General features: G+C 34.3%; 1 protein-coding gene across 2 annotated transcripts in view; it reads right to left on the bottom strand.

Moving 5' to 3' along the window:
• Positions 1–25,854, bottom strand: part of LOC6043622 (discoidin domain-containing receptor tyrosine kinase B) — a 473,878-nt gene that overhangs the window by 188,379 nt on the left and 259,645 nt on the right. For both annotated transcript variants that reach the window (XM_038257913.1, XM_038257914.1), the window contains exon 4: positions 14,619–14,850. In XM_038257913.1, coding sequence (XP_038113841.1) covers positions 14,619–14,850 — 232 coding nt within the window. The remainder of the gene's footprint in view (positions 1–14,618; positions 14,851–25,854) is intronic.

Here is a 25,854-nt window from a genome sequence, read left to right as displayed (position 1 = left end):
CCGAGAAAAACGCGTTTTAATGTTTGACCTTGAATATTCAAAAACGAGAGCACGCAATGTAAACAATAACAAACACGTTTTGTTTGGCTCGCCATTCTGTGCATTGTCCCAAAGTTTGGTTGAAGTTGGTTGCTGGAGTCCCGAGTTATAATTACAAATGTTTACGGTAGTCTAGCTTGTACGTGCGACAAACGCATCCTGACTTTCCTGGCCTGAAATTCCTTTGGCCTTTTGTCGCACTTACATCAATTTTCATGGAGTGACAAGATAGCACGACAAGATTGAAACTACTTTCATATGTAAAGTGACAAAAATGCACGGAGTTTTTTCGGTTTTGGTTGAATATCTCAGGATTGAAATCGAATTTTGGGGATCTGTGAAGGTCAAAAGGTGAGGCATTGTGAGCTGCACAAAATGGCGTTCTTAACTCAATTTGGCCCAAAAAGCACGTACGACAAGTTAGCACGATGGCGACGAAGTGTGCATTGTATGAGCTTAAACCTTAATAATTCACAAAAAAATTCAACCGATCTTTAACTTTAAAACATCAGAAAAAAGTAACTATTATTTTTTTTTTGGTTAATAAGGGGTTTGGTATTTTAAATTGTTTTAAAAGACTATGCCAATGTTTTGAAAATATCTGTTTATGGGTCAAATTTGGACAGATACAAATACTTTTCAATGTTTTTGCCCTCCACTCCCCCCTTTTAAATCGGTCCGAAGAATAAGGAGGAGAATTTATTTATTTATTTTTTTCCAATAAACATCAAAATTTTAATAAAAATACATGTCGTCAGCTGTGTGCTACCTTGTGACAACGACCATATAGTACTTTTCAAGAAAATCGATTTTAAAGTTTGATGATAAACATTTTCAAACTATAAATGGTAGAGCCAAAATTTTTAAAGCCATCGGTTTGTATACTATCGCTTAACAAACGCTCCAAGTTTCAACTTATTTGGTTACACCAATTAAAAGGTACAGTAGATTATGAAACCATAACAACAAAAATTTGTGAAAAACAAGAAAAATTTCCACATTTTCCAACAACATGTATGACGTGTCACAAGTGTGCACGATCATTTTGATAATAAATTGGTCTATATCACAAGTGTGTATCGCGATATCCGGTAAACGGAAGCGAGTTTCCAAAATCGGGTTAAAACATCTTGTAGTGTTTGTTAAGTATAGCAAAACGTCATCATTAATTCATTTCCGACCAAAATGGTATATGTCACAAGATAGCACATAGCTGACGATGTCTTATTAACCAACTTGGAAACATTTTCTAGTGTTGATACTCATATCTAGCATATTTGGACTTATTTAAAAAAAAATTAATTTTAGTTAAATCAAGATGTACAGCACAACAAGTCATTTTTATTTCTTTCCATCATGTTCCCCGAACAATTTCACATCAAAATAAGAGAAAACCTCAAAGTAGAATGAAGCATTGACGAAAAACAGCGATTGCACTGAAAAAAAAAATTGCGAAATAAAGCATACAGAAATAGACAGAGTTGTTGCTAATAAGCATATTGTAAACATATTCTTGCCTACTAAGAAAACACGTTTCCGCTGTCATTGACCTTTGGTCATGTGGTAGATCTTCTTCCGTGTGCTTAATTTCGCAAAATCATTTTTGCCTTCCTCACCTCACTGAGGCAAGGCTATAAAATCACTCGAAAAATGAAGACATTGTTTACTAAGACTAGGGGGACAGCATACAATTTCATCGTGCACCTAATGTTGGCATATCAGCACTTTAAATTTCAATTACAGCCCCTCCTTTCTCCTTTATTTTGGAGATTTGGTTAAAAAAGAATCGAAAATTGCTGTTTTGGTAAAAAACAATAATTATAAAAAAATAAAATAAAAACATAAAATAAAAACTCTTAAATAAATTTGAAAATACAACATAAAATACAAAATGAATTTGAGGAAGGCACCAACCACCTTAAGGTGGATTAAGTAACGTTTTTTAATATGGTCGTTGTTTTACGTCAATAGTCCATTTTACTTTGAGGTTTTCATTGATTTTTTTATGAAAATTGTCCTGCTAACACGATGGTGAAAAAAATGAAAACATAAATAAAACAGGGAATGAGTCAAAACCAAATGTTTAAACTTAAAGTGTTATGATACAGTATTGGGATGCGTTTGAGGGTTAACATTACAGTTTTATTGAATTCATTGGAAAATTTTCTATAAAATGCAACCTGAATAGATGAACTTTCCTCCAAATTAGGTCCAAATCTGTGAAGGTCGAGTCCATAAATGTACTCAGTTAGGGGACCATCCATAAACCACGTGGACAGCTTAGGGGAGGGGGAGGGAGGAGTTTTGGAGATTGTCCACACTCCATACAAAAAGGATTTTATATGTATGGAAATTGTCCACGATTGGGGGGGGGGGGGGGTAAAAATTCCAACAAAGTGTCCACGTGGTTTATGGATGGTCTCCTAACTAAAATCATCCATTTTAAACCACTTTTTTCATTCATAATTTGAAGCCGTGACCTGTAATTCCATTTTTTAAATATTTTTTTTTTGTTTTGTCTAAAGTGCCACGTGGTTTACAGATATTCCGAATAGCATTTTCCGAAAAGTCCTAAGCAATACATACAATTTTCCTGAAGACACCAATTCGATCAAAAAATCAGTTCAAAAGAATTAAGAATCAAGAGTGCAGAGTCTTGATACAGATTTTTTTATATCTTAAAAGCCCTTTTGTATGAACAGCGGCACAAATTGTATGAAAACTTGTATGGATTTACTAATGCACAATTATTTCTTTGGTCATAGACAATTGTAAAGTACAAAGTTTGATACAAATAAAAAAAAAACAAAAAAAAAACTTTTTGCAATTCCGTCGTGAAACTACTTACTTTTCTTGCCATTCTTGAACGACGAAACAGCCTACTTTTCTGTACCAAAAATAACAGAATCGAATAGCAACACTTTTCAAAATAAATGCTGAAAAGTTCTACTTTTCAGCACTGAAATGAGTTGAAAGTTGAACTTTTCAGCACTTGTTTTGAATAGTTACACTTTTCAACATTTTTTTGAATTAAACGATTTATTGACAAAATGAAAATTTGACTTAAAATTTCACTCAATGGGTGTTTTCGGAATTGCCAAAAATGTTGTATGGAACTCGTTGCAAAAGTTGATTTTTTCAGCACTCTTCATATTTATCCAACTCGGTGAACCTCGTTGGATAAATGTACGACTCGTGCTGAAAAAATAAATGCACTCCTGATTAAGCATCACCGTTCTTGATAAGATAAAATATGTACTCAAAACCTCAAACAAGACAGCTACTTATAATCATGTTTGATTTTCCAACAATATAACAGCCAGCTAGCTAAAACACATGCACATTAAACAAACTGAGTTACGACCAATTTTCTCGTTAACCAAAGTGGTTTACTCCTTTTCCAAACAAAATCCCAACAGTATCTCAGCAGTAGTATGTGATGTCTCCCCTCAAGAGATGGGATGAAGCAAAAAAAAAGTAAATAATAGTGATAACGAACCGGCTCCACGTGCTAAGCTAATATTGCCGGACAAATTTACCTCTGGCTGGGCTGAGCTGGGGCTTGGGCCTTCAACCGGAGTGCTTTCCGAAAAAAGTTACTGCCTCGGTCCTCAAAATCCTATGCAAACATCGTCCATTTGGCACCCCACCGCAGCAGCAGCAACTTCTGGGACCTGAATTGAAACGGCAAACCTTGCCACCGGAAAACTGTTTACACACACTACATCAAATCCCTTTTTCTCGACGTTCAAAGCTCAAAGATCTCTTCTTTCTCGGCGTTCATCTACCTGAGCAAGCGAAGAAAACGTGGTAATCGCTTGGGCCCATCTTCTTTGAAAAAGGACGTTTACACACGCCATCATCATCTTTTTGGGGCCCTTTTTGGACCATTCTCTCCCTCTCTTCGCAACACAGAAAAAAAAGATGAAGAAAGGTCCTTTTCTTCGGCGACGACAATGATGATGATGATGATGAGGACACCAATGGAGACCGGTTGCGCACGGTTTTGCCTCCACCTTGAGAGGTGTGTGTAATTTTAACAAAAGCCACTTATCGATTTTCGGTAAGATCGTCTGACGTTCCTAAGAAGCAAAAGGACCTCATCGTAAGACAGTTTGTTGGGAAATTGAATATGATGGGAAAGTGGCAGGCAATGTTGGAAGATGAGATTGAATATATCCTCTTTTGAAAGTGGTGAAATTTAACTTTACATTTTGTTTCCAAAAATAATAAGTGATTCTCTACGTTTTAACAAATCGCCTTTTCTTTGTATTTTTTGGATCTGGATGCCAATTGGTTCAAAGATGCCATTTTGAATCACTCGTTTTTTCCATGCAAGGAAATGGATTCCATGGAATTGGAAGTTCCAAAATATGAATATTTTTTGCGAGTTTTAGTTATGGACAGTGCAAAATAACGTATTACAGATTTGATTCCTTGAGAAAATATAATCTCTAGGAAAAGTTAAAAGAAATCTTCGCATTTGGAAGTGACTTTAAAATTTGTGTGTTTAAAAAAGGGGTAATTCTCTACCAACTCACAAGAAATCGGGAAAAGTTGCCCCGACCCCTCTTCAATTTGCGTGAAACTTTGTCCTAAGAGGTAACTTTTGTCCCTGATCACGAATCCGAGGTCCGTTATTTGATATCTCGTGACGGAGGGGCGGTACGACCCCTTTCATTTTTGTACATGCGAAAAAAGAGGTGTTTTTCATTAATTTGCAGCCTGAAACGGTGATGAGATTAGAGCGTCCAATTTCCCGTCCCGGGAAAAAAAATCCCGGGAATTCCCGGGATTTCCCGGAAAAAAATATTTCCCGTTTCCCGGGAAATTTGTAAATTTCCCGGAAATTCCCGAAATACAAATGGAAGTATACATTTTCCTACCTTTTTGGCACCAATAATTAGAGAACCTTATTTGATTTTATTCATTTCAATTTAATGTTTATATTGAACTATGTCTGTTAATTTCATGCCAAGTTTTAATTCAGATAATATTTATTCCTAAAGCATTCACAACTAGGAATATTGTTTGGTTATATGTTGGGCAACACAAATTACGCTATTATGGCATGAATATTGCCTATTTTTTTTCGACAAATTATTTTAACGACTTTTTTTGTTATATCATTTGAAAATATCATTTTTGTTTACCTTGACCAAATTGGATGAAAATTTAATTGATAGGATTAAATTTTTCAAAAACTTTTGTTCAAGAAGAATTTGTTTAAAAGTATTCAAGATATAATCGGTAAATTTAAAATATGAAAAAAATATCGTTCAATTTCAACCACTTTTACACTATGAAAATTATTTTAATCTAATTAATTTATTAGGACATTTAACCATATAACTAAAATCGTTCCATAAATGGAACCATGAAAAATCATATGAAGTTTACCCAAAGAATCCAACCATTATTTCAAAAACTCGCTTCAATTTTTGTAAAACTGTGAGTTTGGTATCAAGAAACAGTGATAATCTATTTGTTCACAAGTTGAAAATACTTGTTCTGAAATAAGTAATTTGCCATAAGAAACATTATTTCTACATGATATTTTTTTGTTTCAACGTTATGGTCACTGAGACAAATTTAAAAGCAATTTTATTTTTGTGGGGCATAAATTTTCACTGTCCAAACACTTTGATTAAAAAAAATACTTTTTAACAAAAAAATAATAATAATATTTTGTTGATTTGGTACGATTTGAAAGACAGCATAAAAAATAAAAAACTTATACTATCTTCTCATAGCTTCATGATTTTTTACAAGCATTCAAGCCATTCATTGATCCTTACACTGATTTTGGACATTAATGATGCCGTTCTATACAATTCTGTTGCAAAATATTAACCAGAAACAGGATCAGAATAATTTTCGTCATATTTCAAATTTCCCGGGAATTCCCGGGATTTCCCGGGAAATTTGTTGAAAATTTCCCGTTTCCCGGGAATTTTGTAACCCCGGGAAATTGGACGCTCTAGATGAGATAGAAATTTGGTGTCAAAGGGACTTTTATGTAAAATTGTACACTCGATTTGATGGCGTACTCAGAATTTCGTATTTTTCATCGAAAAAACGCTTAAAAAGTTTTAAAAACTCTGGCATTTTTCGTTACTAAGCTGTAAAAATTTTTGGAACATGTGATTTTATGTGAAATTTAATGAACTTTTCGAATCTACATTGACCCAGAAGAGTCATTTTTTAATTAAGAACATTTTTTTTTTATTTTAAAACTTCGTGTTTTTTTCTGACTTTGCAGGATTATCTTTTAGAGTGTAACAATGTTCTACAAAGTTGTAAAGCAGATAATTACAAAAAAAAAATTTAAACATAAGGGTTTTGAGATTCTACGAAAAAAAGATTTGAAAAAGTCACATTTTGCGTTCCCCTTTGTTTCGTCGTCCGTGTTTATCACGGGTGACCATGAACGGCCATGATCAACGACGACAAACTTTTTCAAAACTTTTTTTTTCGTAAAATCACGATAACTTGTGATGTTAATAAGCAAACCCATTATGTTTATACATTATTTTTTTGTAATTGTCTGCTCTACAACTTTGTAGAACATTGTTACAAACTACTCTACAAAGTTAAAAAAACATGAAATTTTAAAATAAAATTTTGCTCTAAATGAAAAAATTACCCTTCTGAGTCAACGTAGATTCGAAAAGTGCATTAAATTTTCCATAAAACGACATGTTCTAAAATTTTTTTCGGTTGAGTAACAGAAAATGGCAGAGTTTTTAAAACTTTTAAGTGTTTTTTTTTTCGATGAACAATATGTTTTTCACAAATTTCTATCTCATCACCGTTTCAAGCTGCAAATTGTTGAAAAACCTCTTTTTTGCATATTCAAAAATTTAAGGGGTTGAACCGGCCGTCCGCCACGAGTTATAAAAAAAATGGACCACGGATTTGTGATCAGGGACAAAAGTTACCCCTAAGGACAAAGTCTCACGCAAAAGGGGTCGGGGCAACTGCTGTGTGAGTTGGCGGAGAATTACCCAAAGGCATTTGGTATCATTTTATTTAATTTTTTGAACATTTTAAAAACATTTAATTAAGGAAAAGCATCCCATAAAAATATTTTTGTCAAGCTGAGAAAATTTCATTCAAAAATTTGGAATAATTTTATTCGAATATTTCTCAGAAGATTAATTTAAAAATTAAAAATCTTAAAAATACTATTCTAACTATCGTGAGTAAAAAATGAGCACTAATTAGATGATACTGAGAAAACCTTTTTTTACTAGTTTCAACATTATAGCCCAAGTAAGTCAAAAATAATTTTTGGTGGGTTGTTTTTTGACATTGAGAATTTGATAATTGTAAAAAAAATAATTTGAAATTTTGCTTGTATTTTTTTCCTGATTTTCTACCAACCTCAACATTAACAAAAAAATGCCACATCAGAAAATTTCGAAAAATAAAAAATCGTATGTTGGGAATCTTTTTTGCAGATACAGATTTTCGAAGGCTCATTTTGTATGCAGGATTTGTCTGCAAAATTGTATGATGCCTTGTATCGAAAAACTCATGATGCAAAACGGCTTCTTTAGACATAGGGAATGCATGGGTAATGTTTTATCAAATAGAAAAATACATAATAAAAATCTAGAAAATTCGAGAAATTTTCAAGTATTTCTCCACAATTTCATGAAAATTTTCTTGATTATTATTTTTGTATTTTTTGATGTGTTAAAAATTACAGTAAGTATAAACACAGGATTGCCAGCTCAAAATTATAAAAAAAAATTAAATCAGGAAAAAAAACTGGCAGACGAAAATCTGACAATTACGAATAAGAAAGGGAAGGGAAGATATCAATTAACTCAAAAGCTTATAAATTTGTAATGGTTTATCATTGTCGAAATTTTCGGCCTCAAAATGGATGAATTTACATTTTTATTGAAAAGTAAAATTCACCTGATTAAAAAAATATTGATATTGGCAAAACATGCTAAAGCTCTCAAAACCTGTCAAAACCTGTTACACTCAACCCCCGATGGTTGGTCACACTTTGGATTGACACTTTTTTAGTTTGTCAAACTAAAAGGTGACGAACTGTCACTTTTCACACCGCGCTTACACACACTATCAAAACAAACGTTTGGTAGTGTGTGTGAACTCCGTGTAAAAGGAATGTCTAACTAAAAAGATGAGAAAAAAAAGTTTCAAGTCATTTTGAAATGTCAATCGTGATTTTGAAATTCATAAAAAGTGATTTTTCATACAGATGACAAAATTTCACAAAGGTTGCACAAATTAAATCATTGAAATTACATTGTCGAAATTTTTGAAAAATCGCCAGTTTTTCAAATAATCATAACTCAACAGAAATTTGAATGCTCGCCATGCACTGTAGCTCACAGTTTACACATCTTGTCTTATAAAATATGAAAAAAAGGCAAATAAAATTTGTCAAAATTGAGTTTATGTAATAAAAAGTAAAAGTCAAGAACAAGATCTTTTCAAATAAGTAACCCCTTTTTAATTTAATTTGAAGCAAAACAGTGTTCTCCAAATAATATTTACAAAAAATATTACGTAAATTTGTAGCTCGAAAAAAAAATACACTTTACAGTACGTAATTTTTAGAAACAATGAGTTTGTTTTTGCGCTGGTCCACTTCTGTTAAAAATAATTATCATCAACAACAGCAAAGAATTCTACCTTCATTTTGTCCCAACAACCGACACCGGTTCCGGAAAGTCCTAGCCGCTCGAAGAAGCGAGAGACGAAATAGAAGGGCCCACAGCCGAGAGTGGAAACCAAAGGCGGAAAAATAATTGAAAGTCGTAGTACACGCTCTCCTCAAATACAACGAGCTTAATGGAAAACAGCGCTCCAGGGATGAAACAAAAGAGAGTCTTGCCTTGTTTTTCCTGCTTTTTGGTTGGAAACGACTCCGTGGAATGAGAAACGTAAGGAAAATTTGTCATAAATTAACAAGTGAATTTTAAATTACCTGAATCTAATTACTCGGTTTTCCCTTCGAGACAGGCAAGAGAGGAACTTTTCTTTTTTTGCATTTTGCTTTTTGGTCCCGAAGCCCGAGCAAGTCAACTTATCAACCTTGTTATCAGAAGAAAAAACGAAAAAAAAAGTCCGGCGAAAACTGTAATGATGTGAACATTAAAAGATGTCCTTTTGGGGCTGCCCGCGTCTGTTTTCAAGGTATAATTAATCCGCTCTACCTTGGCCACCCACCCTCGGGGTGGATCGCCGTCGTTGTCACCATCTCAGATGTCGACTAATAAGCCATTTTGGGGCGAACACCATTTTGTCGTCCTGTCCAGAGGGCTCTCTCTCTTTGGCTCGTTATCAAAAGCGTAAAGATCAATTCCGGCGAGGAACAACTTTACCAGGGGGGGGGGGGGGTAAGGGGGGGGGGAAGGGGGGGAGGAAATGTCACGCCCAGCCGGCAAAGGCTCTTTGTAATCGAAACAAAACAAGCTGCACTGCTCGGAATACACAAAACCGGGCTCAAGGTTTAAGTAACTGACTGTGGAAGAGTATTGTGTGTTGTTTTAGCAATTTTTTGCTTCTTTCGATTCAGCACTTTTATGTTTTATTGTCTTGTGATGGAAAAGCTGGTGCGAGGTTCGTTTGTTTTTCATCTAGCTCAGCATCTCATCTCGGAGAAGATGTCCTTTTGCGGGGATGTTTATGCTGCTTAAATGGTGGTGCTCAATTTGGAAAGTTCCACAATATTATGCTTCAACATCTGTGTTTATAAAAATAAAATAAGTTTCGTTTTTTACTTCAAAAGTTGTGCCAAAGCTTCCAAACTTGACAAGAGAATTTTTCAAAAAAATAAAAAATGTAATGCTTTTCATCATTCAAATAAGGGACCATCCATAAACCACGTGGACACTTTTTTGGAAATGTCTAGATTTCAAGTATTCAAATTTTTTGAAAACGTCAAATGTACCGTCCTCTGGGGCAAAATGGGACAAGTGGGGTGAATTGGAACAGTTGCTTTAGCCTTGTTACTGTACAATATTTGGATATTTTTGACTAGTTTTGGATGAACGGACACAGAACATCTAAAATAGTTAATCATTTTCCAAATTTCAAGCGTTTAAGTGCTCTAAAAACTGCTGTCTCTTTTCAGACTGTGGTTCCGATTCGCCCTAGATGGTGGTACCATCAAAAAAGTTGCTGATATAGTTTTTAAGAAAAAAATTAGAATTTTGCTTGAAATTGATTGAAACTAGTTTTGTGTATACAAATATCAATTTATATTACATTTTAAACTGAATTCGAAGCACGAATCAAAAGTTTTCAAAATTGATATGAAATTTGTTCTTTTGAAAATGCCTATAAATTTGATGATTTTTTTATTTATGATTCAAAAAAACACATAATATTTATTATTTACAAACATATTTTACATTCTTCTAGTGCAGCGGTTCTCAACCTGAGGTACATGAGCGGTCTCAGGGGGTACCGGAAGACAAACCCTGTAATGGCGGACATTTGAAAAAAAATCCACAACACTTTTTTTCAAACAAAGTGTTTAATTCTCGAGTTATCGCAAATCGACTTCTCATTGTCCTTTTTGACTTGTAAAATTGCTTTCTGCATACAAAATGGTGACTATTCATTAGGGGGGCTCGACTTGATCGATTTTTCAGAACAGGCATTTTCCGGTCCCATTTTGGCCCCCAAACAACCCCCCAATACAATACAATACACAATACAATACAATACAATTTTCATTTTTAACTCAATTTAAAAACTAACACCATAGAAGTATAGTCCTGAATGTCCTCTAAAACTTTCCCGAAGAAAGTATGGTCCTATCTAGCTTTCGGACTAAGATACAGAGTTTTTAAAAGAAGCATTTCAAAATAAGTGCTGAAAATTATATTTCTTGCCAACACTGCCGGTACTTCGGTAGAAATTTCGAAATCTTATTTTTTAACGTCATAAGGAAGGAACCTTGCAAAATGGTTTCTTTGTTAAAGTTGTTATATATGAATTTGGCTTTTATTTAAAATTATTGACATGCAGGGTGACACACCGACAGGGTGTCAACCAAGCTCTAATTTCTACGGGTGACCTTTTCGTTGGTGTCTTAGGAAAAGTTGTTGAGCTATTTATTACAAGACATTTCTGGAGTTTTTTTTTTTTTTTTTTGAAAAGGTCCAATAAACCAAATTTTCAGTTTTTGCTTTTTGGATGTTTTTTAATACCACTGTCTCAAGACGGTTTCAAAAACACCCAAAAAGCAAAAACTGGAAATTTGGTTTATTGGACCTTTTCAAAAAAAAAACTCCAGATTTTGACATTGTTGGAAGACAGGATGGCATATCTACGGGGTGTCAACCCATTTCTCGCTTCTATTTAAGACCTTTTTGATCACTGTAAAGAGGACGAAAAAGGGCAAAATTAGGAATGCCACGCAAGAGGACAAAAATCGTAAAAAGTCATTTTTCCCATGAAATTTCCTGAGGAATAGATTGCGCATGATTTCCGACAGTTTCCGATCTTGCAAATTAAACTTTACATAAAAAAATAGGTTAAAATTTTTTGGTACGAGGTTTTTTTTTTACAAAAATCACTATTAAAAAAATATAACTCGTCCGATTTTTTTTTACATTTTTACAGAAGAAATTCCATTAGTCAGCTTCCTTTTATTTTGTAGAGCAATTTACAGAAAAAATACAACTGATCAGAAAGTTGCCAAACAAGCATCTTAACTTTTTTACCGTTATCATGTGCAATCGACTCCCCAGGAAATTTTATGTGAAAAGCTGACTTTTGACGAATTTTTGCTCAGCCTCCTTTTGCGTGGCAGGCCTAATTTGTGATTTGTACTATTTTGGCCCGATTTAAAGTGATCAAAAAGGTCTTAAATAGAAGCTAGAAATGGGTTAACACCCTGTAGAGGTGCCACTCTGTCTTCCAACCATGTCAAAATGTCTTGGAATAAGTAGCTCAACAACTTTTCCTAAGACACCAACGCTTTAAAAGGTCACCAGTAGAAGTTAGAGCTGGGTTGACACCCTGTAGGTGTGTCACCCTGCATGTCAATAGTTTTAAATAAAAACCACTTTCATATACAACAACTTTTCCTAAGACACCATTTTGCTAGCTTGCTTCCTTATGACGTTGACAGTGACAGTGTTGGCAAGAAATATAATTTTCAGCACTTATTTTGAAATGCCTCTTTTAAAAACTCTGTATCTTTTTCCAGAAGCAAGATAGGACCATACTTTCTTCGGGAAAGTTTTATAGGACATTCAGGACTATACTTCTACGGTGTTAGTTTTTAAATTGAGTGAAAAATAAAAATTATAAAAATAAAAATGTTAAAAAGAGAGTTTTCCCATACAAATTTCTATACAAATTTGGTCAAATCCAATCGCTCCCAAATTTTGGGGGGTTGTTTGGGGGCCAAAATGGAACCGGAAAATGCCTGTTCTGATTGAATTAGTCCGTTTTGAAATTTTCCCATACAACTTCAAGCCACCCTACTATTCATACACAAGTGGCATGGATTTTTTCGAAAATTTGTCGGTATCCTGAGATTGGATTTTTTTATCATCAAACTTTGGCAAAGTTGTTAGTCAGGTTTGCATAAAAAAAAACATTTTATCAATATTTTTTTGTATTTTGTACGTGACCGACCGATTTTTTCGAAGTGTTACTCATTTTGTCCTCTTTTTAAGTATTGATGTCTTGAAAATTGTTGATCTTGTTTTAGTGTTACGAAAAAATAAATATTAATCATTTCCATAATTTGAAATAGTATATTTCACTTAAAAATATCATAGAATACAATTCATGTTCTTCTTCTTATCTTAGATGAGAAATTTGCCAACTAACTTTTTTTTCATAGTGAAAAATGTTAGACTTTTTCTTTATTTATGAAATAATTAAAAACAATTATTTGTAACTTGAAATTAGTGCACATCATTAAAATTTAGTAAGTACTTTTGATGGCAATTTTAAATTTAAATAAAAACGTCACTTAATCAACCTATAGCTGCTCGTTTGTTTGATGCTAGTAACGCACTGGTAGCTTTCAATGTGTGTGAAGTAATTAAGAGCGAGATTTGCACCAGTTCCGTAACAAATAACATGGAATATCCTTAGTCAAGTCACGAAATATTTTAGCAGAAGTGGTCCTGCTAGAATGCTGCAAGAATATCCAGCTCTATTAGGGACCATCCATAAACTACGTGAACACCTAGGGGGAGGAAGGGGGAGGGTGGTTCAGCGATTGTCTACGCTCCGTACTAAAAAGATTTGTTTTGTGTGGAAATTGTTCAAGACGAGAGGAAAAGTGTCCTCGTGGTTTATGGATGGTCCCTTAGAACTCTGTTAGAATCTTGCTAGAATGTCGTGACTGGGAGGCCGCTTGTTTGAGCAGATCAGGCATCTAAAATGTTTACAAATGACACTTAAGTGCTCATAACTTTTGATGAGGTTATCAGATCATCAATGTGTTGGGCTTATTAGAAAGGTCTTTCAAATAACTTTCTTACAAAAACCACTCGTTTTACAATCTTTCAAACTTTAGCCAGAATCGTTTTTTTAGCATAACTTTTGAAGTACTTAACAAAACTTCATAATATTAACTAGGGTCTTGTGGGACCCTAAGACGGATTGAATGAGACCAGAACGGTCCAAATCGGTTCAGCAAGTCCGGAGATAATCGAGTGCATATTTTTCGGTGCACGGACTCACATCCAGACACACGCACAAACATTTGCTCAGAATTTGATTCTGAGTCGATAGGTATACGTGAAGCTAGGTCTACGAGGTCAAATTAAGAAGTTCATTTTTTGAGTAGTTTTATAGCCTTTCCTCAGTAAGGTCAAAAGGATTAGATAATCTTCAAGTATGTTTTTTTACAGTTTAAAAAAATATATATTTTAAAATGGGTAGAAACCTTCAAATTTGCTGCCATTTACAGTAGATGAAATATCTTATTAAATTGGTTCAAAGGAAATTAAAACTGGAATTCTTATGAAAAATCTTTTTCTTATGAATTTTTACCAAAATTTCATCTTGTAAACTTCAAACAAAGTAAAAGTGGATTTTCAAATGAAAATTTAAACGCATTTTTTATGAGATCTAATTCAAATTTTAACTTTAATTCTCACATTTTCAATCTAAAATTTTGTAGGAATCACATTGTCAGCCAGATTTTTTCAGTAACAATTTTTAACGCAACTTTTTTTAAAGTTCCATTTGAAAAAAAAATTAAACATATACTTACAATAAATATTTTAAGATTTAGAATGTTAAAGAACACTTTCGACGAAAAATTTCATGTATAAATATTAAGGGTACCAGCAGCTTTAGTAAAACGACGCCGTTTTACGGTATTGCATATTCAAATGAAATATACTTATTGAACAACCGTTTTGTACATGGTATTGTAAGGCATTTGACAGATTTTTTGTCTATTGTTTATGGAGAATTACAAAAAATCGTGCAGTTTTGTTCTGAATTTAAGAAATTGGAAACAAAAGAGGGTCATTGTGATAAATTCATGACACCCACATAATTCCTAAAAATCAAATAACTAATAATCGAAATATCTCCCCCAAACTCACCTCATTATCCCTGGTATTTTTCCAGCGCTTCCACTTGGAAAACCCAGGCCGCCAGTACTCGATCACGTACGCCTCGGTGTACTCCCGGCCCTGGCCCTTGCCGAACCGGCCCTGCGTTTTGATCGCCGTCACTACGTGCATCTTCTGCAGGTCCAGCTGCAGGTACTCGTTCAGGTTGCGCGAAACCATGTGCTTCGGACACCAGGCGCCCCCATTGTTGTCGATTTTCAATCTGCAAGAAAGAAAGAGAAGAAAAGGAGGAGCAATTTTAGTATTAATCTACTCCATTATGGGTGGGGGACCAGCTGATGCGCTGCATCCCCTCCCCCTCCACTTCGAGGTGATGATTTAAAGCTGTTTTCCACGCGAAAGAAAATTGAAATGCTTTGTCATGGTGGCCCACTTGAGGCCAGACAAGCGCGGGAACTTTTTTTTTGCAGAAGCAGTAAGTACACAAGTTTATAAATTCAACCAACTTTTACTTCGTTATTTTCGCCAGAAACAAAACTTTTCAATATTCCTGCTCAATTTTTGTCGACAACTTTTTTTTGTCTTTTTCTGCTACTGTAACTGTGTGCGAGTGTGCGAGTGTGACTGGAGGGAGAAAAATAAACTTTTCTTCCCGCGTGCACCGTCACTCGTTTAAGGCAGTCATGGTCGATTTCAATCTCCGACAGGCCACCGTCGGAGAAAAGCCGGCACGCTTCAGCATCCAAACCGGGTTTGGTGGGTGGTGAAGAGGAAGGAGTAGGAAGAAAAATAAGTTTAAGCTCAATCTCGAGTGTGCTGAGCGACATGCTCATCTTTGTCGTGAACTGGTGCTTTTTCTGTTACCCAGTTTGTTGGGAACTTGCTCAGAAAAGGGGAAATGGGGTGTCTTTTAGTTTAAATTTGACATGTGGAATGCGAAAGACTTTTCGTTATGGTTTGATTTTCCTGAATTATAAATTAAACATGAAAGTTGCAAAAAGAGGATTTTTTCAGCACAAATCGTACATTTATCCAACGAGGTTCACCGAGTTGGATAAATACGAAGAGTGCTGAAAAAATCATGTTTTGCAACGAGTTCCATACAACATTTTTTGCAATTCCAAAAAACACACACTGAGTGAAATTTTAAGTCAAATTTTCATGTATTTTGTCAATAAATCGTTTAAATAAAAAAAAATTTGAAAAGTGTTATTTTTCGAAACAAGTGCTGAAAATTTCAACTTTTCAGCACTCATTTGAGTGCTGAAAAGTAGAACTTTTCAGCATTTATTTTGAAAAGTGTTGCTATTCGATTCTGTTATTTTTGGTACAGAAAAGTAGGCTATTTCGTCGTTCAAGAATGACATGAAAAGTAAGTAGTTTCACGACGGAATTGCAAAAAATATAATTTGAAATGGATGAAATGGATGCTGAAACGTTGAACTTTTCAGCACATGTTTTGATTCAAACGGTTAATTGACAAAATACATGAACAATTAACTTATATTTCCACTCAAAGGGTTTTTTTGGAATTGCTAAAAATGTTTTATAGAACTCGTTGCAAAACTTGATTTTTTCAACACTCGTCTTATTTATCCAACTCGTTGAATCTTGTTGGATAAATGTACGACTCGTTCTGAAAAAAAATCTTCTTTTTGCAACTTGTTGCATAAACTACTATTTCATTATTATTCTTTTTTCATATAAAATTTATTAAATTCCTTAAAATTTGCTTGCATATACATTTGTTAATATATGTATGTTTTGAACATATGAAAAGTAACGGAAAAAATATTAAAAATTTCAATTAAACGAATTTGTCACTTTTGACCTTTTGTCCTTTAGATCTATTTCCTTTCAAAGTTTTGTCCATTTTACACCTTTTGTCCTTCGACTTTATGTCTTTCGGCCATTTGCCTCACATCTGCAGGATACACGAATTAAGTTATGTTTTTTATGTTAACAAAAAAGATTTTTAGTGGGAATATTTTATAAAACATCAAAATATTTAAACTTAAGCTTGGTATTTAAGGTGTTGTTTCTTAGTTTTATTTTTTCAACTTTTTCAATTAAGCCAGAATTTATTCGCGACTTTTTGTCAATCCATCAGATAAGAGTTTTTATTGTAGTTCTTTGTTTAAATTTGATTTTTAATCAAAATTTGAAAATAAGCTATTGCAAATTTGTTTGAAAAATCAAAAGTAATCGTTATTTAATTACTATAAAAATAATATTCCTCAAGCTTAATTTTTGTGTTTTTAAAAGATTTATTCAGATTTTTTTAACGGTGCTTCAATCCTTAGAAAACGGACAAAAATATGTTGATTTGCAAATTTGTTCTTGAATGATTCCAAATCAACAAAAAAAAACAAACAATGTTTTTACGTCCAAAAATATGTTTAGTCATTTTTTTCAAATTTGGAAAACTGTTTTGTTTTTTTTTTTGTGGAGTCTTATTTTTTGTAGGTACTTGACTTCCCATAATTAACAAAATACACCCATTTTATTGGATATTTAAACTGTTATTTCTTTTTGCCTTCCTCACCTTACTGAGGAAAGGCTATAAAATCACTCAGAAAATGAACTTTTTAATCAGACCCCCTTGGCCTACCTTCATTTGTACATATTGACTCAGAATCACCAGCTGAGCATATGTCTGTGTGTTTAGCTGTATGTAGACATGTGTGCCAAATCAATGTCACTGGAATATCTCGTCACAGGCTCAACCGATTTTGGCCGAAATGGTTTTAATCGATCCGTCTTAATGTCCCCTAAGTTGCTATTTAAATTCATGCAGTTTTATCATGTATTTAAAAAGTTATGTTAAAAAAAACTGTTTCATATTAAATTGAAATTATTGTAAAAAGGGTGGTTTTTTCATGAAACCCTCACATGTTATATATTTTTAGAAAGCATATGAGAAGATCTTTTAGGTGGAGTAAGAATTTTCAAAATCTGACTTACCTATCTTAAATTACAAGCAGTTAAAAAAATGGTCTGAATTCACATAACCTCAACTGGTCGGGTCTGATCGTCACGAAAAAGCCGTGTAGAGGGATTCCACTTCCTCAAAGGCCGTGTCTGTATAATCTTGACAAAAATTCTGTAGGTAGTCTATAAATGAGAGGAAGGCACCAACCACCTTAAGGTGGATTAAGTAACGTTTTTTGTTATTGCTTTGCTCATTATTTATGCTGTTAAAAATAAATAAATCATGCCTTCAAAAATAAAACAGAAATTTTCAAAGAATGCGGTATTGTTTTTTTTCTATTTTAATAAAATTATGAATTTTCGATAGTTCAAGAGTAATGCAAACATATTAAAAAATGTTAACAAAATGTTTTCATTAGAAAAAATTATATTCAATAAAATTATATTTCAATTGCTAACATTAAACATTGAAATGAAATTTTCTGAACAAGTTAAAAGAAAAAAACTAAAATATCTGAAATTTTAGGTACATTCCTAAAAAAAATCAGGAAACACTCAATTGAATTTTATTTTCTGATCTACCAGGAAACATTGAATCAAACTGTCAGTTTTTTGTTGAATTAAATGTTTGAGTTCCAATGCTTTTTTTCAAAGTTGACTCTACAAAAGACTTAAAACTTATTCGGTTATTTCACTCCAAACTTCCCTTTTCCACCCACCCATTTCAGTTTCTCCTTAAATGATGCTCCGCATGTCTTGATATGTTCGCGGTGGGCCAAAGTTTTCTTTCCTCTCCTACCCCTTTTTTTCTCCTCTTTTCTTCGAAAGATGAGCCCACATTGTGTGGCCGTGACGGGGATTGTCACGGAAATGGAACCGAAGGAAGGCTCCCGTGCAAAACGTAGGAAGTAGAACAGAATTCTGGTGAAATTACGCAGCGAGATTTCATTTTTTCATGCTTTTTTCTATTTTTTTTTGTCAGAATGTGCTCGGCTATTGTCAAGATCGTACACAAAAGGCGGATTTCTGTCTAACTGATGGAAGGGTGGAAAATGAATAAAATATAAGGAGTGTTTTGAAATTGAGTTGAATATGAACTTTTGAACGTAAGAAATTTTAAAGCAGAAGTTTCCAAATGTTTCCAAGGTCAAAGCTTAAAACTAAATTGTCTCAAAACAACCCACAACAAGTGTCAAACTGGTGAGAAAATTCTTCCCACATCCCACATCATATCCTTTCGACGCTAGGAGGCTGAGTAAGAAGAAAAAAAAACATTCCATCGAATGCCTTCCAATTTGTAACAACATTATCCGAGCATTTTCTTAATCTGCACCAAACGATCTCGTGCTGGGCCAGATTGGCACGGAGGGAACAAAAAAAAGAAGACGGAGAAAGGGAGAAAACACGAGCACGAGTTCGACATACTTGAGATATCATCATATCATCAGAGTTCGATTCGTGGAACGCATTCCTGCTGGCAACGCAGGACACCCCTTCTCGCTTGCCACCCTTGGGAGGTTTTTTTTCTGAGAAAATCACAGAAAAGTCGGATCTGATTGCTTGATAAAGACACACACACACACTGTGAAGGATGCTGTGCAGCAGCAGCATCCCTGCCAGGGCCATTATCCAGCGTTGGTGTCTCGTCATCACGTCAGGAATCCGGTGACAGTGACGTGGAGGCACAGTGAGAAATGATTGTTTTGGGAATGTAGGTTTGGAGAGTTTGTAGACTTGTGGAGACATTTCTAAATTATTTGTTTTTGAAAGCTGGGACTTATGTATAACATTTTTTTCAAAACTTGGATCGTTTCAAGAATTAATTGGAGACATTTTGAGACTTGAGGAGACTTTTAAAGACAATCAATATTTTATCGATGTAGAGATCTTAACATATGAATGTAAGCAGTTGTCAACATAGACTGCCAGACCAAACTTTGATTATTTTTGAATAACTTTAAAGTTCTGAGTCTGAGTAAAGTTAGGAAAATGTGTTTAAATGTTTATGAATGATTTGTTGTATTGTGATGTATTTAAGAAATATAGAACAATTCTGAAAACTCAAAATAATCACTTGATTTTTTTTATTATTTTTGTGAAGCAAAAATTTGTTTACATGCTTTGCAATAATTCTTTGCATATTTTATTCAGACATTTTTGGTAAAATGAAAAAATATAATGACAGAATAAAATTGAGGGAATCTGAAAATATTTTAACATTAACAGCTTTGATCTCCCCAGAATTTCGCTCAAGATATATGTTTTAATTTGATAAATATTTAAAAATTCAAACTTTAAAGTTATCCGGATAATATTTAGGAGTTCCAAAAAAACAAGGTCGTTTATTTTGTTATTTTTTTCTTTCAAATGTTTGTAAAAATGTGAAAAAAATTATATAAAATGATATGCAGTAGATATTTTGAATTCAGAAGCTTATTTTAAAAAAAATTATGAAATTATAAGTAAACAAATACTTGTGTCAGAAATTAAGAGTGCAAGAAATTTTCTGAAAAACTGTAAAAACACTTTTGCAAGAATCAAGTCATGTCGACTCATGGATGGTTTTGTGAAGGCGTAAAGATTTTTTTTTAATTTTTTTAATGGGCCATTGACAGATTTGTGAAGAATTTTTGACTTTTGGAGATTTGTGGAGACTATATTAAAAAAAATAATGCGAAATAATAAACAGGAAATTAAATAAATAACTTTTTTATGTAAATCTACAAGAGAAAATTAGAATCAAAATTTGTGTGAAAGATTTTGTGCCAGAAAAATAGTAATTGACTCCAGAAACCATGTAAAATTGCATTAGAGAGGTTAAGTTATTGTCATTACACGTACATTTAGGTAAAATTACATGAAAAAGTGGTAAACTTACACGTTCGACATTTCAACTCGCCGTATGTTCTCGCTTTATTTAGATTGTTTAGGATTACCTTACGAAATTTTTATTTTGACTGATTATTTAAGAATTTGTGAAAATCTGAAAGCTGCTAAATTTGAAGGTGTAATATTTCCTCTTTTATGATGTAATGACGAAATGGACAGTAACATAAGAATCGCTCTGGAAAAGTGATAAATTATCACGTTTCGAGAGGTAAAATTTCACATCCTGAGATTTTTGCTGTGTTTTTTTTGCCTTCCTCACTGAGGTAAGGCTATAATCCTGCTCTAAAAATGAACTTTGTATAAAAACGTCGTAGACCCACCTTCATGTATACATATCGACTCAGAATCGAAAACTGAACAAATGTCTGTGTGTATGTGTGTGTGTATGTGTGTGTGTATGTATGTATGAAACCAACAAACTAGCTCATGTTTCTCGGCACTGGCTGAACCGATTTGACCCGAACTTGTTGCATTCGACTTGGTTTAAGGTCCCATAGATCGAGTTTTATACAGATTGAAGTTTCGATAAGTAGTTCAAAAGTTATGTATAAAAATGTGTTTTCACATATATTTGAATCTCACTTAACTGTATGTAAACTATGTCCGGGTCCATCATCCAACCCATCGTTGGTTAGGTTATCAAAAGACCTTTCCAACGTGTCCAAAACATTGAAGATCTGACAACCATGTCTCGAGATATGGCCACTTAAGTGATATTGATATACTTTTTTGAAGCCGGATCTCACTTAAATGTATGTAAACTATGTCCGGGTCCATCATCTGACCTATCAATGGTTAGATTATCAAAAGACCTTTCCAACGAGTCTAAAACATTGAAGATCTGGCAACCCTGTCTCGAGATATGGTCCCTTAAGTGATATTGATGTACTTTTTTGAAGCCGGATCTCACTTAAATGTATGTATACTATGTCCGGGTCCATCATCTGACCCATCGTTGGTTAGATTATCAAAAGACCTATCCAACAAGTCTAAAACATTGAATATCTGGCAACCCTGTCTCGAGATATGGTCCGTTAAGTGATATTGATGTACTTTTTTGAAGCCGGATCTCACTTAAATGTATATAAACTATGTCCGGATCCACCATCCAAAAGACCTTTCCAATGAGTCTAAAACATTGAAGATCTGGCAACCCTGTCTCGAGTTCTGACCACTTAAGTGATATTTATATACATTTTTTGTAGCCGGATCTCACTTAAATGTATGTCCGGATCCATAATCCGACCCATCGTTGGTTAGATAATCAAAAGACCTTTCCAACGAGTCTTAAACATTGAAGATCTGGCAACCCTGTCTCGAGTTCTGACCACTTAAGTGATATTTATGTACTTTTTTGAAGCCGGATCTCATTTAAATGTATGTAAACAATGTTCGGATCCATCATCCGACCCATCGTTGGTTATGTAATCGAGAGACCTTTCCAACGAGTGCCAAAAATTGAAGATCTGGCAACCCTGTCTCGAGATATGGCCACTTAAGTGATATTGATATACTTTTTTGAAGCCGGATCTCACTTAAATGTATGTAAAATATGTCCGGGTCCATCATCTGACCCATCGTTGGTTAGATTATCAAAAGACCTTTCCAACAAGTCTAAAACATTGAATATCTGGCAACCCTGTCTCGAGATATGGTCCCTTAAGTGATATTGATGTACTTTTTTGAAGCCGGATCTCACTTAAATGTATATAAACTATGTCCGGATCCACCATCCAAAAGACCTTTCCAATGAGTCTAAAACATTGAAGATCTGGCAACCCTGTCTCGAGATATGGCCACTTAAGTGATATTGATGTACTTTTTTGAAGCCGGATCTCACTTAATTGTATGTAAACTTTGTCCGGATCCATCATCCAACCCATGGTTGGTTAGGTTATCAAAAGACATTTCCAACGAGCCCAAAACATTGAAGATCTGGCAACCCTGTCTCGAGATATGGTCACTTAAGTGATATCGATGTACTTTTTGGAAGCCGGATCTAAAAAATAGATGAAACTTGTGTACAGCCACTGTTGTGAGGAAGGTTCCAACCACATAGGTGGATTAAGTTAGTTTTTTATTTTATGTTTAAATTATTTTTGTATAAATACGTAATTTAATATTGATTTGAGACTTTTAAAACTCAGAATCATTTGAAATGTTTTGGTAACAATTTGAGAGTTATCTAGAATTCAATAGAGATGAAGAAAATTTCACAACTAGGAGAATCCTGGTTTTTATGAGAGTTTAAGATTTATGAAGCAGCAGCTTTTGGTGTTTTTAAGACCTCAAAGTGACATTAAAAAGTGCCTGTGAAATTTTATGATAAACTGTGATTTAAAAAAAAAAGATTTAGGTTTGTTCGGCCCAATCGGCCAGTCCCTATGTTGTGTTCTAACTCTTTGCGGGACTGCCGGAACCAACGACTTACGAACGACGGCGGAGCTTCAGGGACGATGGCGGACGAAGACGTTTCTCACCGTAAATGAAACACGGTGATTCTTTGGTCTCCGAGAGGACACCAGCCTCCTCGGAGGTTCAACACAGAAGATTTTATTATCACAATTTTACAATACAAGAAACCTTAAATCTAGATCACAGAAAATAACAACACGAAGATAAACAATAACATACATGACAGACTGTACTGTCAGCCTACTAGCGCTCCCAGCGGTCAATGAGGGAAACACTGCGCGACCGGGGGGTAATGCAAATTATGCCATAATAGGGTCCGCGACCCAACAAGTTTTAGTTAATGTTTGATAAATTTTAGCTTATTTCTTTTTTTATGTAGACTTGTACAAATCTTTAAAAAAAGAAAAAGGGCGAGACTTGTGGAGAGTTTGAGAATGCAACGATTTTAAACATTAATTCTTTAATATTACTGCAAAGTTGAGGAAAACTTCAATACTTCATTAATGTATGATCTGTGGAGACTAGCAGTTTATTTTGTAGACTTTTCATAACTTCAAATCTTATGTTTATTTTATTAGTGTCCAAAAAAAGTGGGTTCATTTTGCTGCGGCAACAAAAGGATTTCAACACTTTTGCAAGGTTGCTGCTGCTCGGGATAACACATTCCAAGAAAGGGGGTTCGTTGCACACATACGACGCCCAGAAGAAAAAAAATCTCCAGCATAAAAGGGCGCAAAAAGGACCGTTCGATTGAGACGTGTTAAAATGAGGGGGTGTCAAAATGACGTTACGATGCCAGTTATGTGATCCTAAAGGAATAAAGAGAATGTGCACGTAAGAAATGTGAGTCGTCGCACCAGTCGTCGACGTCGGCGTCCTTTTATTTTTGTGAGATTTTTTTTCTGCTTTTCTTTTTTTTTTTTGTTGCTGTTGCTCGGTTTAGTGACTGACTGCAACTCACTTTGTTCAGGGGTTTGGATTTTACTTTCGCCAGTCGAGTTGGAGCGGAGTGGGTGGTGATTGTAATCTTTATGATGTTCTTTTATGTATCAATTTGTTCGGGCAGAATGGACTGCGACAGAGATGAAAGGAATCGATGTCGGTGTGTGAATGTGTGATTTGGCAAATTGCACGTGGGTTTGGATGTCCGATGAAAGGCGATCCGTTTTGGACAGAAAAAAAAGGTTGTTTGGTATATCTGTTAATCTGATATTATATTGATGTCATTTTGCTTTTTTTGCACTTCTAGTTAAATTTGATCTTGGTTTATTCTATTTTCCAGTCTTCTTTTTCAGATTTCTCATACCGTAAACCGGGGTGACTTTGATAGGATTTTAATTTGTTTTTGAAATATTTTCCAACAGGTAAGGTTTTTCTCAAGATTATTATTTTTAAAACATGTACTGGGGTAGGCCACACAAAAAGTTTTTTCAATAATGTTTAGAAAAATAGTTACGTTAAAAATTCTTAGTTTAAATTCCGGGGTGACTTTGATAGTCATAGTTTTTCTTGTTAAAATCATATTTAAGATGTTCAAACTTTATTTGTACGTTAAATGTACCATCACTAAAGTAGCTGATATAGTTTTTAAGAAAAAAATCAATGTTTATATTTAGTTAACTAAGTTTATAAGCTTTTTATCAAAATACTCATAAATTTACATAAAATTGTTGAAAAGTAGGAATTTTGCCAGAAATTTGTTAAAACTAGTTTTGTTTATAAAATTATCGATTTATATTGCATTTTAAACTGAATACAAAGCACGAATCACAAGTTTTCACATTTTACATGAAATTTGTTCAACTGAAATTGCCTATAAATTTGGAGGACACATAATTTTTATTATATACAAACTTATTTAACATTCTCCTAGTGGAAAATTGTCCAAAGAACCCGAAAATGCATTCCGTTTTCCGATTCAAAATCATGTTCATTGAGAAAATCATGACACTTTGAGAAGTTTTAAATAATGACTTTCATCAACATTTCCTTAATTATAGTTAACTAACTTTTTAAACATTTCAAAATTTTATGCAAAATTCTTCTTGAGGTACTTTGAACACTTCTCTACCACGGTCAGTATGGTTCTGAACCATTCCGTACGTATTTTAATTGTACTCTTCATTTTGCAGAAAAATCGCAAACCTATCAAAGTCACCCCGACTATCGAAGTCACCCCGTTTTACGGTACTTATTTCAGCTTCCACGCCAAACCCACATAAAACAAAAGCAAACTCTCCCAAAGTCCGCAATCGAACAAAGAATTTGTGTTTGTCATAATTTCAGGCTCATTTAGCACGGAAAAGCTTTCCTTCTCCATGGCTGGCTGACCTCGAGTTTTGTGGTTTCCAGCTCTGGCCTTGTTTCCACAGGGCACTTGACCGAACTTTGGCGAAAAAATCACGACGGCAATATAAATCTGATTTTATTCGTGGGACTAATTCAGCGTCGTTTCACATGGAAAGGTGAAATTTCCTACACTTTTTTTTCGAAAAAAAAACACTTTACGTTTCCGAGAACCCAACTGCTCGACCTCGTAAAATTCCGGATATTATGGCCCTCGAGCACGACGACGGCGCCGAAATAGAAAACTCACGCTTCACTAGCAGATTTATAACGGAAAGTTATCAGCAAATAATCAAAAGTTTAGCGTAAGTCAAGCATTCAGTACTCGCATTTGTCGTCCTGACAGGGGGGAACGACTTCCATTTCCGGCGTGGAACCCCCCCTTCGGAACTCAATCTGTCCTTCCTTGGCTAGATTGATGAAGAGAGAGAGGGGAAAGGAAGAGGTGAGGGGGGGGGGGGGCAATTTACTTACTTCCAGTTGTATGAACAATTGATTCCACAGTCAGGGAAAAACAATTTATGGAGAGCAATATCGTTTACAAATCGAAGTTCGTGTGCGAATTTGGGTTCTCGATGGGGAGAGTAATAAAACAATCTTTAAGGGGAATTCCACACGAAAACGGGAATCTTAATTTGGAAGGATTCCTGACGCCTGTAGTTATGCTGTTCTGCTAAGCATTAGG

Source organism: Culex quinquefasciatus, chromosome 2 (assembly GCF_015732765.1).
Source record: "Culex quinquefasciatus strain JHB chromosome 2, VPISU_Cqui_1.0_pri_paternal, whole genome shotgun sequence".
NCBI lineage: Eukaryota > Metazoa > Arthropoda > Insecta > Diptera > Culicidae > Culex > Culex quinquefasciatus.
The sequence above is the reverse complement of the archived record's forward strand: the minus strand, read 5'-3'. Positions and strand labels throughout refer to the sequence as shown.